Raw genomic sequence first — 13275 nt, 5'->3', positions numbered from 1 at the left:
GTCAACTCAGTAGCCCAGCCTCTCATCTCTCCCTCTGAATGGCTAGAGTGGTGAGTGGGCCGCAGACGAAGCTGGCACCGCACCATGGTCCAAATTTGGTTTGGGGTTGAAAGACTTAGTGTTTGGGGAGCCACATGGTGACTTGGCACATTCAGTGATGGAAATACTAGTGAAAGGGGTTGGATACATTCAGCTCAGCCCCTCTAGCCTGGACAGAGCAGATCTTTCCCAAACCATTCAGAGTTTTTTGTCTCCAACTTATGTTAGGGCACGGTTCTGGATCTCTGACCGCCAACAAACCCGCCTCTAACAGCGGGTCAGTGGAAGAAACTGCCTCTGTCCCCTGTACGCGGCCAGGGGCCTAGGGCGCAGTCTCCGGCTAAGGCCAGGGCTCTTTGAAGAGTCCACAGACATTCCACCAGCCTTTCCCTCAGGGCAGGGCGCAGAGGCCGGGAAGGCTGCCGCCCTGGAGAGGAACATAGGGTGGGGGCTGCATGGTTTCCACCTCCAAATCAATCAAGAGTAGCTGTTGCGATTCCTGTAGGACAAAAGCGGATTTAGGAGGTGGGGACAGAGGATCAGAAGCAGGTACAGGGACAGAAGTGACTGGTGTAGGCGGAAGGTTGGAGTCCCACCTTTGAAACGCCAGGATCAGAGTCTCCTAAACGAAAGGCTGCAACCACTTATGGGGGTCTTCGAGAAGAAACTCTCAGGTTAAGATGTAAGGGAGTTGATCTGGGTGCCCGCAGGAGGCTGGGCGGGTGATGACCTCCTTGATCCGACTTAATAGCTCAGGGAGAAAGACCCCTCTGGTGGCCAACCAACTCCGAAAATCAGCCATTCTGCCGAACAGAGGGTGTCGAACTTACCCTTCTTCACCGTGAGACCAAGATTCAGGGCCTTCCGCCGAACCTCTGTGAAGTGACCTAAAAGCAAAGACTTCGGGTTGGACTGAGTCTGCCCCATAGCTCAGAACAATCTGGTGGCAATGGCAAAAACAATTCCCACCAATCCCAATATCACAAAGCTTAAAACAAGCACACACACCAATCGGTCACACTCACTCGAACCAGTCCTCTCTTCACTCACCCTGACCTCACACTCACCACACTCACACAGAGGGCTGCGCAGTTGTCCAAACGAGGTCCACGTGGTCTTCAAGAAGACAGGGTTGAGTGATATGTTGTCTTCCGGAGCCAGATCTCTCCTTTGCTCTGGAGGACTCTAACCTCCACCTCTCCACCTGCAGGTTCCTTGGAGGACTCTAACCCCCCCCCTTCCAGAGGACACTACCCTCGGGGGAGGACTCTAACCTCCACCTGTGGGCCCTGGAGGTTAGAGTCTTAGAACTCTAACCCAAGGGGGTTAGAGTCCTCCCTGGAGGTTAGGACTCTAACCCCCTTGAGGGACTCTAACCCTCACCTTCCGAAGGACTCTAACCTCCAGGGAGGACTCTAACCTCCACCCTTTTGGTACCGGTCTTTGCTACCCGTTCCCTGGGGCCTGTTGCCGCAGACGGAGATCTCGCTGGAGCCTCCAAATGTTAGGGCACGGTTCTGGATCTCCGACCGCAGACAAGGACCACGCAGGAATGCAATCAGAAAGAGGGTAGTTTATTAAGCTGGCTAGCCAGGGTCATACACACACACACACAGCTACACACAGGTCTCGTGTGCGAGGCAAGACCCCGAGCTTCTTCAAAGGAAACCTTATATAGGCCTACACCAGCCGTTAGAGCAGAGCCCGCGCATTTCATAGCCAATAGATTTGTAATGATATATATTTTCCTAACCAATCCATTTAGAAGGCCACCACTCCTTAGCCTATAGTTTTAGGGATCAGCATTTGCATCAATGTTCAGGAATGTCCTGGGTTTTAGGGCAGTCATGGGTCTTGTGACATGGGTTCTGTAAGAGGCATCTGGTTATCTGGTCTGACTTGCAACCTGGGGCGCCTGTATCCGAGTTCCATGCTAAAGGGCAGAAAAACAAGTTATTCTGCAATGTGGGCTCCTGTAGATTCTTTTTAGAATCTTGAGAAAGCTCAATTAATTCCTATATTCTGATCTGGGTCAATTCCTCACACTTAGTGCCTTCAAAAATCAGCGGTGGAGAAAAATAGCAGAAATCAAAATGATACCGCAGATTTTTCAGACCAAAGTCCTTCTCTAGTTTTAAAATAGCTTCTACCCACCACCTAAGTCCATTAGCCCTTACTTGAACTGAAAGTTTTCCTACACACTTTAAAAGGTGATCCTGACAACACTCGAATACTTATTATATACCTATATATACTGTAGCACTGTCCTCCCGTTGTTCATCGATTTGCTCGAGCGGGCACCAGTAACGTCTCCATTCTGAGACTTGTTGTTACTGTTTTTGGCATATCAAATGCGCCGCGGGTAGCTTGCCAGGCTCTGCCATATGGGCGGGATAATCTCGGTAGCTTGCCGGGTTCTCTGAGAGGGACGAAGGAATCAAACCTGGGTCGGCTGAGTGCAAGGCAAATGCCCTACCCGCTGTGCTATCGCTCCAGTCCACCTATACACAATGATAACAAAACAATGACTGGAGAAAGTTCCATTAACAACTCCAAGTCTTCCATTTTTATTTTACTTCATAATTAGCCATTTGGGTTATACTTGCCTGATTTGTAAGCTGCTCTTTCATAAGCACAAATTAACTGAATTTCCTTATTCATCTTCAGGGTTATGTTTCTAACTCCCACCCCAAAAAAATCATTAAATAAAGAGCTTGGGAGTCTTGGCTCTATCTTAACTCATCTTGACTTCCTGTGGCTAGACTGCCTGAGCTCAGCATAATTGCTTCTTGCCAAATTGCTATTGTATCAGCAGGAAAGACACACAAGGTTCCAAGACAAAAGTTAATCTGGGGCCATGGTTGTGGCTCAGCATTAAGCTTGCATGCCCCATATGTGTGTAGCCCTGGGTTCATTCCCTACACACACACACACACACACACACACACACACGCACACACACAGAGTTAATAGGGAACGTAAGCTAGCCTTACTAATGACAGACTAGAGGGTACAGGCCTCTAACTTGCTTTCATTTCACCCCTGCTGTCATACTTCAAACACAAGTGCGTGGTAGTTACTGTGGGTAGATTCTCTTGCGGTAAAATAATATAGAAGGCAACTAACTCCCCTCAAAAACTAGGATCCTTTGAGACTTCTGAATACATGCAAGTCAAGCCGAAGCCGCTAACAAGCCTTCCCCCTAATAGATAAGCAACCTATTCTCAAATCCTGTGGAGTTTTGTATGCATGTCAGAGAGGAGAATTTTTAGTCATTGAGTCATTTAATTTTCCCAGTATAATGAAAGCATAAAAGTAAGCGCTCTCTCTCTCCTCTCTCTCCTCTTTCTCTCTCTCGCTCCTCTTTCTCTCTCTCTCTCCTTTCTCTCTCTCTCTCTTCTTTCTCTCTCTCTCTCACACACACACACACATATTCACACACTGGCAGACTTTGCTTGTTTCTGAACCTTTTAATAATATAGATTATTCTAATTGGTGTAAGATAATAACTCATTATACTTTGATCTTCATTTCCCTGATAAGTGATAATGAGCATTTTCTGCATGTGCCTGTTGGCCATCTGTATGTCTTTCTGGGTAAAGTGTCTGTTCAACAGCACTGCTCCCATTTTTCGTTGGAGTTGTTTCTTTTCCCCTTGTGCTTTGTAAATTCCTTTATATAACTTGGATATTAGTCCTTTGTCAGATGTTTGTTGTGTAAAAATTTACTCCCACTCAGTATAATGCCTCTTTGTTTTAATTATAGTTTGCTTTGTTATGCAAAAGGGTTTTAGTGTGATTGTTTTTGCTTCTGTTTCCCTTCTCATTGGAATCAAACCCTGAAAGACATATTACTAAAGCTAATACCTTGGAATGTTTGTCTGTGTTTTCTTCAATGTAATTTATTGGATCCAGTCTGACACCCATGTTTTTAATATGATTTGAGTTAACTTTTCTGCACAGTATAAGATAGTGGTCTAACTTTATTGTTTTGCATGTGGCTATTCAGGTTTCTCAGAGCCATTAGCAGAAAAAACTTTCCTCCCTCTGTTTTATTTTCTTGGTTTTATCACCATAATTTAACTGTACACATATGTCAGGATTTCTACCTGGGATTGCAAATATATTTTATTGATTGATCTGTATCTCTTTATTATACCTTTGTGTTGTAATATGAAGTTAGGGAGCATGATACCTTCATTATTATTTACTTTGGGAAGTCTTTGTGGTTCCATTGGAAGTTCAGTAACTTTTAGTGTATTTTCTTGAAGAGTGACATTGAGATCTTGATAAATATTGCATTGAATCTTCATAATGCTTAAGGTGGAATGGTTGTTTTAACAACATGAGTTCTTCTGATCCATACATTTGGAATATCGTTTCATTCCATTATCTCTTCCTCTATTTCTATTAAAATTCACTTACAGTTTTCAATGTTCAAGTCTTTAACCTCCTTTGTTAAATTGACCTCTAGGTATTTTAAGTCTTTTTAATGTTACTGTAAATATTCTTTATCTTTTCTTGTTGGTTGCTTGCACATAAAAATGCAGCATGGTTTTGCCTATCAGTTTTGCAGCCTGATACTTTGTTGTATCAGTCTATTGTTCTCAGTGGTTTTTAATGGAGTCTTTTGAATTTTCTATATATATTACCCTGTCACCTGCAAATAGTAATAGCTTGAATTCTTCTTGCCTAACAATTAGGCAAGAAGAAGAAGGATTTCTTCTTCTTGCCTAATTGTTAGGGTTTCCAAGTATTTGAAAGAATCCTATTGTAGAGTGGGTGAGAATAGAAATCTTTGCTATGTGCCTGATCTTATAGGAAGATTTTTTTAATGTTCTTGTGCCATTTTTATGTTTTTCTAGCCCTATTTTATTGAGTTTTTAATAAATAAATGTTTAATTCTACCCCCAAATATCTCTAGTCTGTTATATTCACATAAATTTTATCATTTTTGATGTGCTGTTTTAGTTAATTTGCCTATGTTGAGCCATCTTTGCACTCCTGTGATAAATCCATTTGTTTATAATTTGTCTTTTAATGTATCGTATTATGTATAATAAGAGCTTGTGAACAAATAGTTTATTTTTTCTAGTTTGGAACATGTATTGTTTTCCAGGGATACTACAACAAGATAAATGAAAACAGCTATTTATTATCTTATGGTTCTGGAGGGAAAAATGCAAAATCAGGGTGTTCAAAATAGAGTTATAGTCACACTGAGAACCAAGGGAGAAATACTTCTCTACCACCTAGTGCTTTTAGTGACTTCTGAAAACCCTAGGTACTGCTTGGCCCATGGCAGCACAAAACTTCCATCTCTGCTACTATATTCACATAAACTTGCCTTTGTTGTGTATGTCTATACATCTTCGGCTTTTGTTACATTAATACAACGTAACAAAATATTGTATACTATACCAAATACTAGATCTATAACCATGCCGACAGACCCCCATGCCAGGCTGTTTCACTTAGGGCACCCCGGAGTGGGGGTGAGTGAGACCCCTCCCCACCCCAGGGGATCCACCCCTGGCAGCCAAAACCTTCTAGAACTCAACCACCACCATGCTCACGGCCATTCTCCACATGCTCAGGCTGAGCCCCACCCATAAGGGAACCTATTCCTGGGCCGAGAGACACTTCATAGGACACACCCTACCCATCCTCCAGGAGTACCACACCACATTTGATGGGGTAAAAAAGTAGGAATCTTTTCCATCTTAGAGGTAAATCTTAGAGGTAAATATCTTTTTTCAGATATATATATACATACATATATATTATATATAAAAGCACACAAGACTCAATCTCTAACAATATGTTAGTGATTTATTATAGAAGGCTTAATGGCCCCTGGGTGAAATGCAACAATCTTCATCCTCTTTCCTCTAAGAATAATTTTTTATAGCATTTTCAGCAGTTTTTTATAAAAAAAACAATACAAATTATATTATTTTTGCTCTGTTTTGGGCCAGGGGTTGGGGCCCATGTTTCCTGGATGGAAACATATGAAATATGGTGGTTGGAAGATGTAATGGTAGTGGGATTGGTGTTTGAATATTAAATGTAATGAAATATTGTGAACTACTTTATAAAATAAAAAAATTATAAAAAAATAAAATACTAGATCTTAGGGTGCACCCAAATCCAATATTCCTAGATCTTAACTAAATGTATCCGCAATGATCACATTTGAAAAATGAGCCACTTTTCTTTTAATTTTTTAAATTTTATTGAATCACCATGAGATAGTTACAAGCTTTCGTGTTTGGGTTACAATCTCACAATGATCAAACACCCATCCTTCCACCAGTGCACATTCCCCACCACCAATATCCCGGGTATACACCCCCTTTCCCACCCTCCTCCTTCCTCTAAGGCTGACAATATTCCCCATACTCTCTCTGTACTTTTGGGCATTATAGCTTGCAACACAGACACTGAGAAGTCATCATATTTGGTCCATTATCTACTTTTGGCATGCATCTCCCATCCCAACTGGTTCCTCCAGCCATCATTTTCTTAGTGATCCCTTCTCTATTCCATCTGCCTTCTCCTCTTTGCTCATGAAGCAGTCTTCCTGCTATGGGGCAATCCCCCTGGCCATTATATCTACAGTCCTAGGGTGTCAGGCTCATGTGATGCTACCCCACATTCCACAAATGAGTGCAGTCCCTCTGTCTGTCCCTCTCTTTCTGACTCATTTCACTTAGCATGATACTCTCCATGTTTATCCATTTATTAGCAAATTTCATGACTTCATCTCTCCTAACAGCTGCATAGTATTCCATTGTGTAGATGTACCAAAGTTTCTTTAACCAGTCATCTGTTTTTGGGCACTCGGGTTGTTTCCAGATTTTGGCTATTGTGAACAGTGCTGCAATGAATATATAGGTATAGACTTCATTTCTACTGTGCTCTTTTGAATTCTCGGCTATATTCCCAGAAGTGGTATTGAGGGGTCATATGGAAGCTAAATTTCTAGTTTTTGAAGGACTGTCCATATTGTTTTTCAGAAAGACTGGACCAGTCGGCATTCCTGCCAACAGTGAAGGAGCGTCCCTTTTCCCCACATCCACGCCAGCACTGGTTGCTTTTGTTCTTTTGAATGTGTGCCAGTCTCTGTGGTGTGAGATGATATCTCATTGTTGTTTTCATTTGCATCTCCCAGATGACTAGCGATGTGGAGCATTTTTTCATGTGCCTTTTGGCCATTCTTTTTTGAGGAAACTTCTGTTCATTTCTTCTCCCCATTTTTTGATGGGGTTGGAGGTTTTTTTCTTATACAGTTCTACAAGTATCTTGTATATCCTGGATATTAATCCCTTATCAGATGGGTATTGAGTAAATATTCTTTCCCATTCTGTGGGCTCTTTTTGTATTTTGGTCACTGTTTCTTTTGAAGTGCAGAAGCTTCTTAGTTTGATGTAGTCCTATTTGTTTATGTTTGCATCCACTTGCATGGCCAGTGCTGTTTCATCCTTAATGATGCTTTTAGCTTCAATGGCATGGAGAGTTCTGCCTACATTTTCTTCTATGAACCTTATAGATTCATGTCTGATATTGAGATCTTTAATTCACTTTGATCTGACTTTTGTGTCTGGCATTAGACAGAGGTCAGAGTTCATTTTTTTGCAGGTAGCTATCCAGTTTTCCAAGCAGCACTTGTTAAAGAGGCTTTCCTTGTTCCACTTTGCATTTCTTGCTCCTTTGTCAAAGATTAAGTGGCCATATATTTGGAGGTCTGTGAGAGGATATTCAACTCTGTTCCATTGCTCTGCAGGTCTGCTTTTATCCCAATACCATGCTGTTTTAATTACTACTGCTTTGTAGTAGAGTTTGAAGTTGGGGAAGGTGACGCCACCCATCTTCTTTTTCCAAGAATTGCTTTAGCTATTCGTGGGGGTTTATTGTTTCATATAAATTTCAGGAGTGTTTTGTCTATTTCTTTGAAAAATGTCATGGGTATCCTGATAGGGACTGCATTACATTTGTATGGTGAATAAGCCACTTTGGGGGGGTTGCTATTACATCTACTACATCCTCCATCAAAAAAAAATCCAACTTTATTCTAGCATCTCTTAACTTTAGTTTGTAAACATAAAAACAAAGAAAATAAAATCACATTAGTTCTAGCATTTGATGCATTTCCTTCTTTTGGTCCCTTTCCAAATCAACCAACTGAAATTCAACAAATGTGTAGTTGAAGCTAAAGACTTTCAGCGTGTGGGAACAAGCTTTGTGTGTGGAATCCTGGCTTTGCTTTCCAGCAACACTCAGCACTGCACTGGAATTGGTACCTAGCACTGCCATATGTGGCATCTCCCTGCTTGGGCCACCAAAAAACCTTAGTCTTTTAGTACACTTAAGCATAAGTGTCCATCTTTGTCTTAAATTATTTTATTTTTATGAAGGTGCCTATAACTACTACCTTTAGCACTTTCTTTTTTCACATGCACTAATTTTTATGAAATTAAAGAGAAAATATGTAATTTTAAATTTCAGTATCTCCAGAGAATAAAAGTACTACTCTATAGAGAAAAATAATGATGTAAAATGAAATTGCATGTTAGCAGATATAATTAGAGGGTTCTATTCTGAACCTAGTAGTCAATCAGGAAGTTCATAAAAGATGAAATTCAGTATAGGAAAAAAGTGGACACATAGTGTCACTTTATTTCTCCAAGAAATTTATTTCCTCAACTATGATATATGGGAAACGCTTTTAATAACCAAGTTGCATATCTCAAAGTGTCCAACAATAAGCAATTGTTTGACAAAAAAGAACTCCTTTGATTTCATGCTTATCGTATGAATCAGTCTGGCAGTTATGCTCAGGAACTAGCATCCCCCAAAAGTTGAATGGCATAAAACACTCACTTTTTGCTCACACTGTTCATCAATTATCACCATAGGGGTCTGTTCAGAACTCATTCGGTAAAACAAATTCAATACGTACCATTGCAAAGAGCATTGCAGATCCATGTCAAAGAAAATGAGCATCCTAAGGGCCTTATATCAACAAATCTGACACACCTTTGCTAGTAACTCACTGACCAGCCACACAGCCAGCCATAAGGCAGTCGGGAAGCCAGGAGTATTTAGCAGTTAGCACCAATAGCTACATTTGGGGTAGGGGGGAAGGGAAGAGTCCCTTGCATTTGCCTGCATCTATTATTATCATCTACTAAGATATTTTCCATTTCACCAACAGGAAAAAGGACCCGGTCCCGTATATGACCACTCCTGAGAAATTTTATTCAAAAGTCATGCAGACTCTGAAGTACCTAAATGCCCACCTGCCCAATGGCAGCCACGTGATCTTATATGGCTTACCAGATGGAAACTTCCTCTGGGATCATTTGCATGACAGATATCATCCTCTTGGTAACATTCTAAAGATATTTTTACTCTTAAATCATGTAAATAGAGACTTAAAATATACAAAGTTAAAACCATCTACAAATACCTAAGCTGTCATCATGGTTCATGGGTCAAGTGCAACATTTGAAAGGTCAGTATCCAGAGACTCGCAGAACCTGATCTAAAACAAGAAAGAAGTATTGAATGAAAAATCAGAATTTAAAAAAAAATGAGTCAGGGTGCCAGAGTGATAGTACAGTAGATGGGGCATTTGCCTTGCATGCGGCCGACCTAGGTTTGATCCCCAGCATTCCATAAAGTACCCTGAGCACCTCCAGGAGTAATTCTTGGGTTCACAGTCAAAAGTAACCCCTGAGCAGTGCCAGTTGTGGTGCCCAAACAAAACAAAACAAACACATGAGTCAGGAAACTCATTAACTAGAGGTGAGGTCTGGAAAGAGTGCTGAAGCCCAAACAGAAGACAGCCTTGAGCCCAAAGGAGGAGTTTCTCCAAGCCTGCATGGAAGGTACCTCTGGGTGATCAATTTGAATTCTCTGAACCGGGTTCTCCAGCATGGCTGCCCCCTGCTTCTTTATTCTGAAATGAAACATTCCAAAACTTTTATTAGCATCTCTGACAGTCCAGGTGCTTTACAAACACTCTTAACGTCATAATAATTCACATTAAGAAGGGCTGCCTTGATGATTCTAATAAAACAATGCGGCAAAGTAGATGTTTTATTAATTCCATTTAGTAAATGAAAAAAAAGGCCCAGAGAGGACAGCTTCTAGTCAAACATTGCAGGGCTTATGACATATGGAAGCTGGCTGTGGCATGGCTATTCCTTCTGTGATTTAGGAGAACTGTTCTTTCAAAAAGGATTTAGCAAGGGCCCACCAAGTGCCAGATTCTGTTCTGGGCACTGGGTAAACTGGCCTGGTTATCAACCCAGGAGTCACAAATCTGTGCCAGTGTCAGGCCCATTTTCCAATGGGAGAGTCTCGGAAGTGTGCCACAGGATGATCTTGCAGGAGAAAATCAAAAACGAATGCCAGTGAGCAGAGTTGGTCTGAGTGCTCATGTTGGCATCTTGTAGGAGCAGCTTGGGCATCCTTTCTCAGCCTGTGGTCACAGCAGCTGTGCCAGTCTCTCCTGGAAAGGGGGCTGCCCTTTCTGAGCTTTGCCCATCACTGCCAAAGAACAACCCCAGCTCAAGGGACTGAAGGGCCATGCAGCCTCTTTTTCTCTTTCCTTTTCTTTTTGAATTTTTTTTATTTTGGTTTGCGGAAGCTTCTCCCTCCTCCCAGCTCTGTGGTTGAGGAGTGCTCCCAGTGGTGTTCCTGCAACCATGGCATGCTCTGCGAATGAGACATCCTGTCTGCAAAGCCTGCTCTCACTCCCAGCTCCAAGCAGTTTTGATTTTGTTTTTTTGTTTTTTGAGTCCAAAGATCAATTCAACGGGAGAAGAACTGAAACTCTCCAAAGGATGAGAGGAAGCAAGCAGAGGGCTCTCCTTGCTTATTTAACTATATCATTTACAAATCTGTAGTATTTACTTCTCCTCTTGTCCTCTTCCTGTATTGCTAAGCCCTATTGCGTCAGGAAATGCCACCATTCCCCACTTAGGAAATAGTAACTCTCCTTTAACCACCCTTAAAGGACTGTGAGGCTTCTTCAGTAGGGGAAAGAGAACGTGATGTGAGTTTGTGAAAGACACACACAATGCAAGTCTCCCCTCCACCCAACCCACGAAAATGACAGTATTTTCATTTTCAGTTCCAAAGTGCCACAAATGCTATTAGCACGCCAGCAAACCACTGCCCAGACCTGCATCCCCCAGAGACCCGTGTCCTGCTGCTCCAGGGATGCTTAGCTGATCAGAGAGAATCTGACCCCCCCCCCTGCATTCCCTATAACATGTAGAGGATAACTTCTTGCCCACAGAATGCCCCTCAGAGTCATTGGGTAGGGAAACAACAGTTCCTCCAAAAGACATGTTCAGTTTCTAAATTTCTCCAATGCTAAAAAATCTCATGGAGGCAAGGAAATGTGCTTCCAGCAAGAGGGAGTTGGGCTGTGTTTTCTGACTTGAAACCATTCTCTTTGTATAGACTTTGGTTAAATTGTTGGCATGAACTCTCCCCAATCTGCCGCATAGTTCTCCTAACTCAAGCACCAGATATAGTAGTCTGGTGCCACATAATTTGGAAGAGAGCGAAGAAGACAGAAAGTGTCCTGGGGAATCCACTTTTGTGGACTCTCTAGGCCAGTGTTTCTGATCTGGAGGGATCCTCCCCCAAACACAGGTGTCACTAGTGTGCCAAATGCGTTTCTAAACCCCCTGCACTGCACAGGCCAGTCCCCCAGTCAACAATACTGCCACACCTGGGAGCTTCTCTAAGCTCCTCTTTGTACTCTTTGAGTGGTTCTCTTCAGCACTGATCATCCGCAAAAGCTTCCCAGCACAACAGATAAAGAAAGAAATTTTCAAAGGACAAACGGGCTCTTTATAAACAACCCTAGTTTGAATGGGGTGGACGGACCTAATTAAGAAGAAAGTTGAAACTATTCTAAATGTGTTTAATGCTTGGTTATTATTTCTATCCCATCCTGTGTGGTTGCCATGGGAAATGGGTTATAAACTCCTCAGCAAAGCACCACTGTTCTTCCTCCAGCGAGGAGGGAATGTGCAGGACTTGCCAGCTTCTTTATTTCCCCCTTGGTAAGCTCAAAGCTCAGATTCCCAGACAGGGCTATTCCCCTCGCCCAGTCTCTGGTCTGCTCCTGCTCCTGCTCCAACTCCAATCTTTGGCTCTTTGCTCCATCCACCCCCAAACAGAAGCCGAAAGTGAAGCAGAGCTAGTAAGAACTAGACACAGAATTTATAACTCTATAACTCTGCCAGCGAGGGTGGTTTCTATTCTTATTAGTGACCTCACACCTCTGGGCCAGGAAAGAGCTCAAGCACTGGAGTACATGCTCCTCTGCTTTGCTTGTGCAAGCCCTGAGTTGGGCCACTGGCACCACTGAGCACTAAACTGAAGGTAGCCCTGAGTACTGAGCTGGGGTAGCCCCCCTGAGCACTGCCTGGTGTGGTCCAAAATAAATTTTTTTAAATCACTCACACTCAGTCAAAGGTTATATGAAGCAACTATATGATTTCTATTTCATTGTTTTCTGTTTGTGAGCTTAGAAACTTTTATGGTTTGGGGGCCATATCTGGTGGTACTCAGGGCTCAGTTCTGGCTCTGCATTCAGGGATCACACCTGATTGACTCAGGGGACCATAGGGGATTCTGGGGATCAAACTGGGTCAGCCATGTGCAAGGCAAACACCCTAACTGCTGGACAATTGTTCTGGCCCCAAGTGAGCCTAGAAATTTGATGTTCAATGAGGATGATCTCTAAACTTGACATTAAAGATTAAGGAAGAGTTCAAGAAAGAGAGAAGTGGAATGGAGTGAGGGTCCCCTAGATCAGTGGGATTCTCCCTGTCACTTAATAGGACAAGTTGGAGCTCTGTAACCATTCAGCGAAGAAAAAAAGGTCAAAGGCCACAGCATCCGATTAGCAGCTAGTGGAGGCCAGAACCAGAAATGGGTCCCTCCTCATGGCTGTCAGCGGGGAGAGAATGATTAAGAACACCGCTTGCTGCTCTCAACACATTTATGAATTACTACCTAGCCTGGCTGTTGAGCTCTGACAGCCACCCAATCTCCACCAGTAATTAAAACCCCCACTGAGACTATATCATCTTTCTGCAGAATTACTGGAGAGTAAATCTCATCCCTTAGAATTCTGCTCCCATAGATCTTTTGAGAAAGGTCAAGCTTGACCACAAAGTCCCCTCAGACACAGTGTGTAAGAATA

The 13275-nt window shown here is 42.5% G+C and overlaps 1 protein-coding gene across 1 annotated transcript in view; it reads left to right on the top strand.

Annotated features, from left to right (window-relative positions):
* Positions 1-13275, top strand: part of AOAH (acyloxyacyl hydrolase) — a 266187-nt gene that overhangs the window by 215987 nt on the left and 36925 nt on the right. Inside the window, exon 16 of the mRNA XM_004606887.2 lies at positions 9256-9428. Coding sequence (XP_004606944.2) covers positions 9256-9428 — 173 coding nt within the window. The remainder of the gene's footprint in view (positions 1-9255; positions 9429-13275) is intronic.

The sequence above is a fragment of the Sorex araneus genome, chromosome 1, assembly GCF_027595985.1.
Source record: "Sorex araneus isolate mSorAra2 chromosome 1, mSorAra2.pri, whole genome shotgun sequence".
Classification (NCBI taxonomy): Eukaryota; Metazoa; Chordata; class Mammalia; order Eulipotyphla; family Soricidae; genus Sorex; species Sorex araneus.
This window is presented reverse-complemented; position numbering and strand designations above follow the sequence as displayed.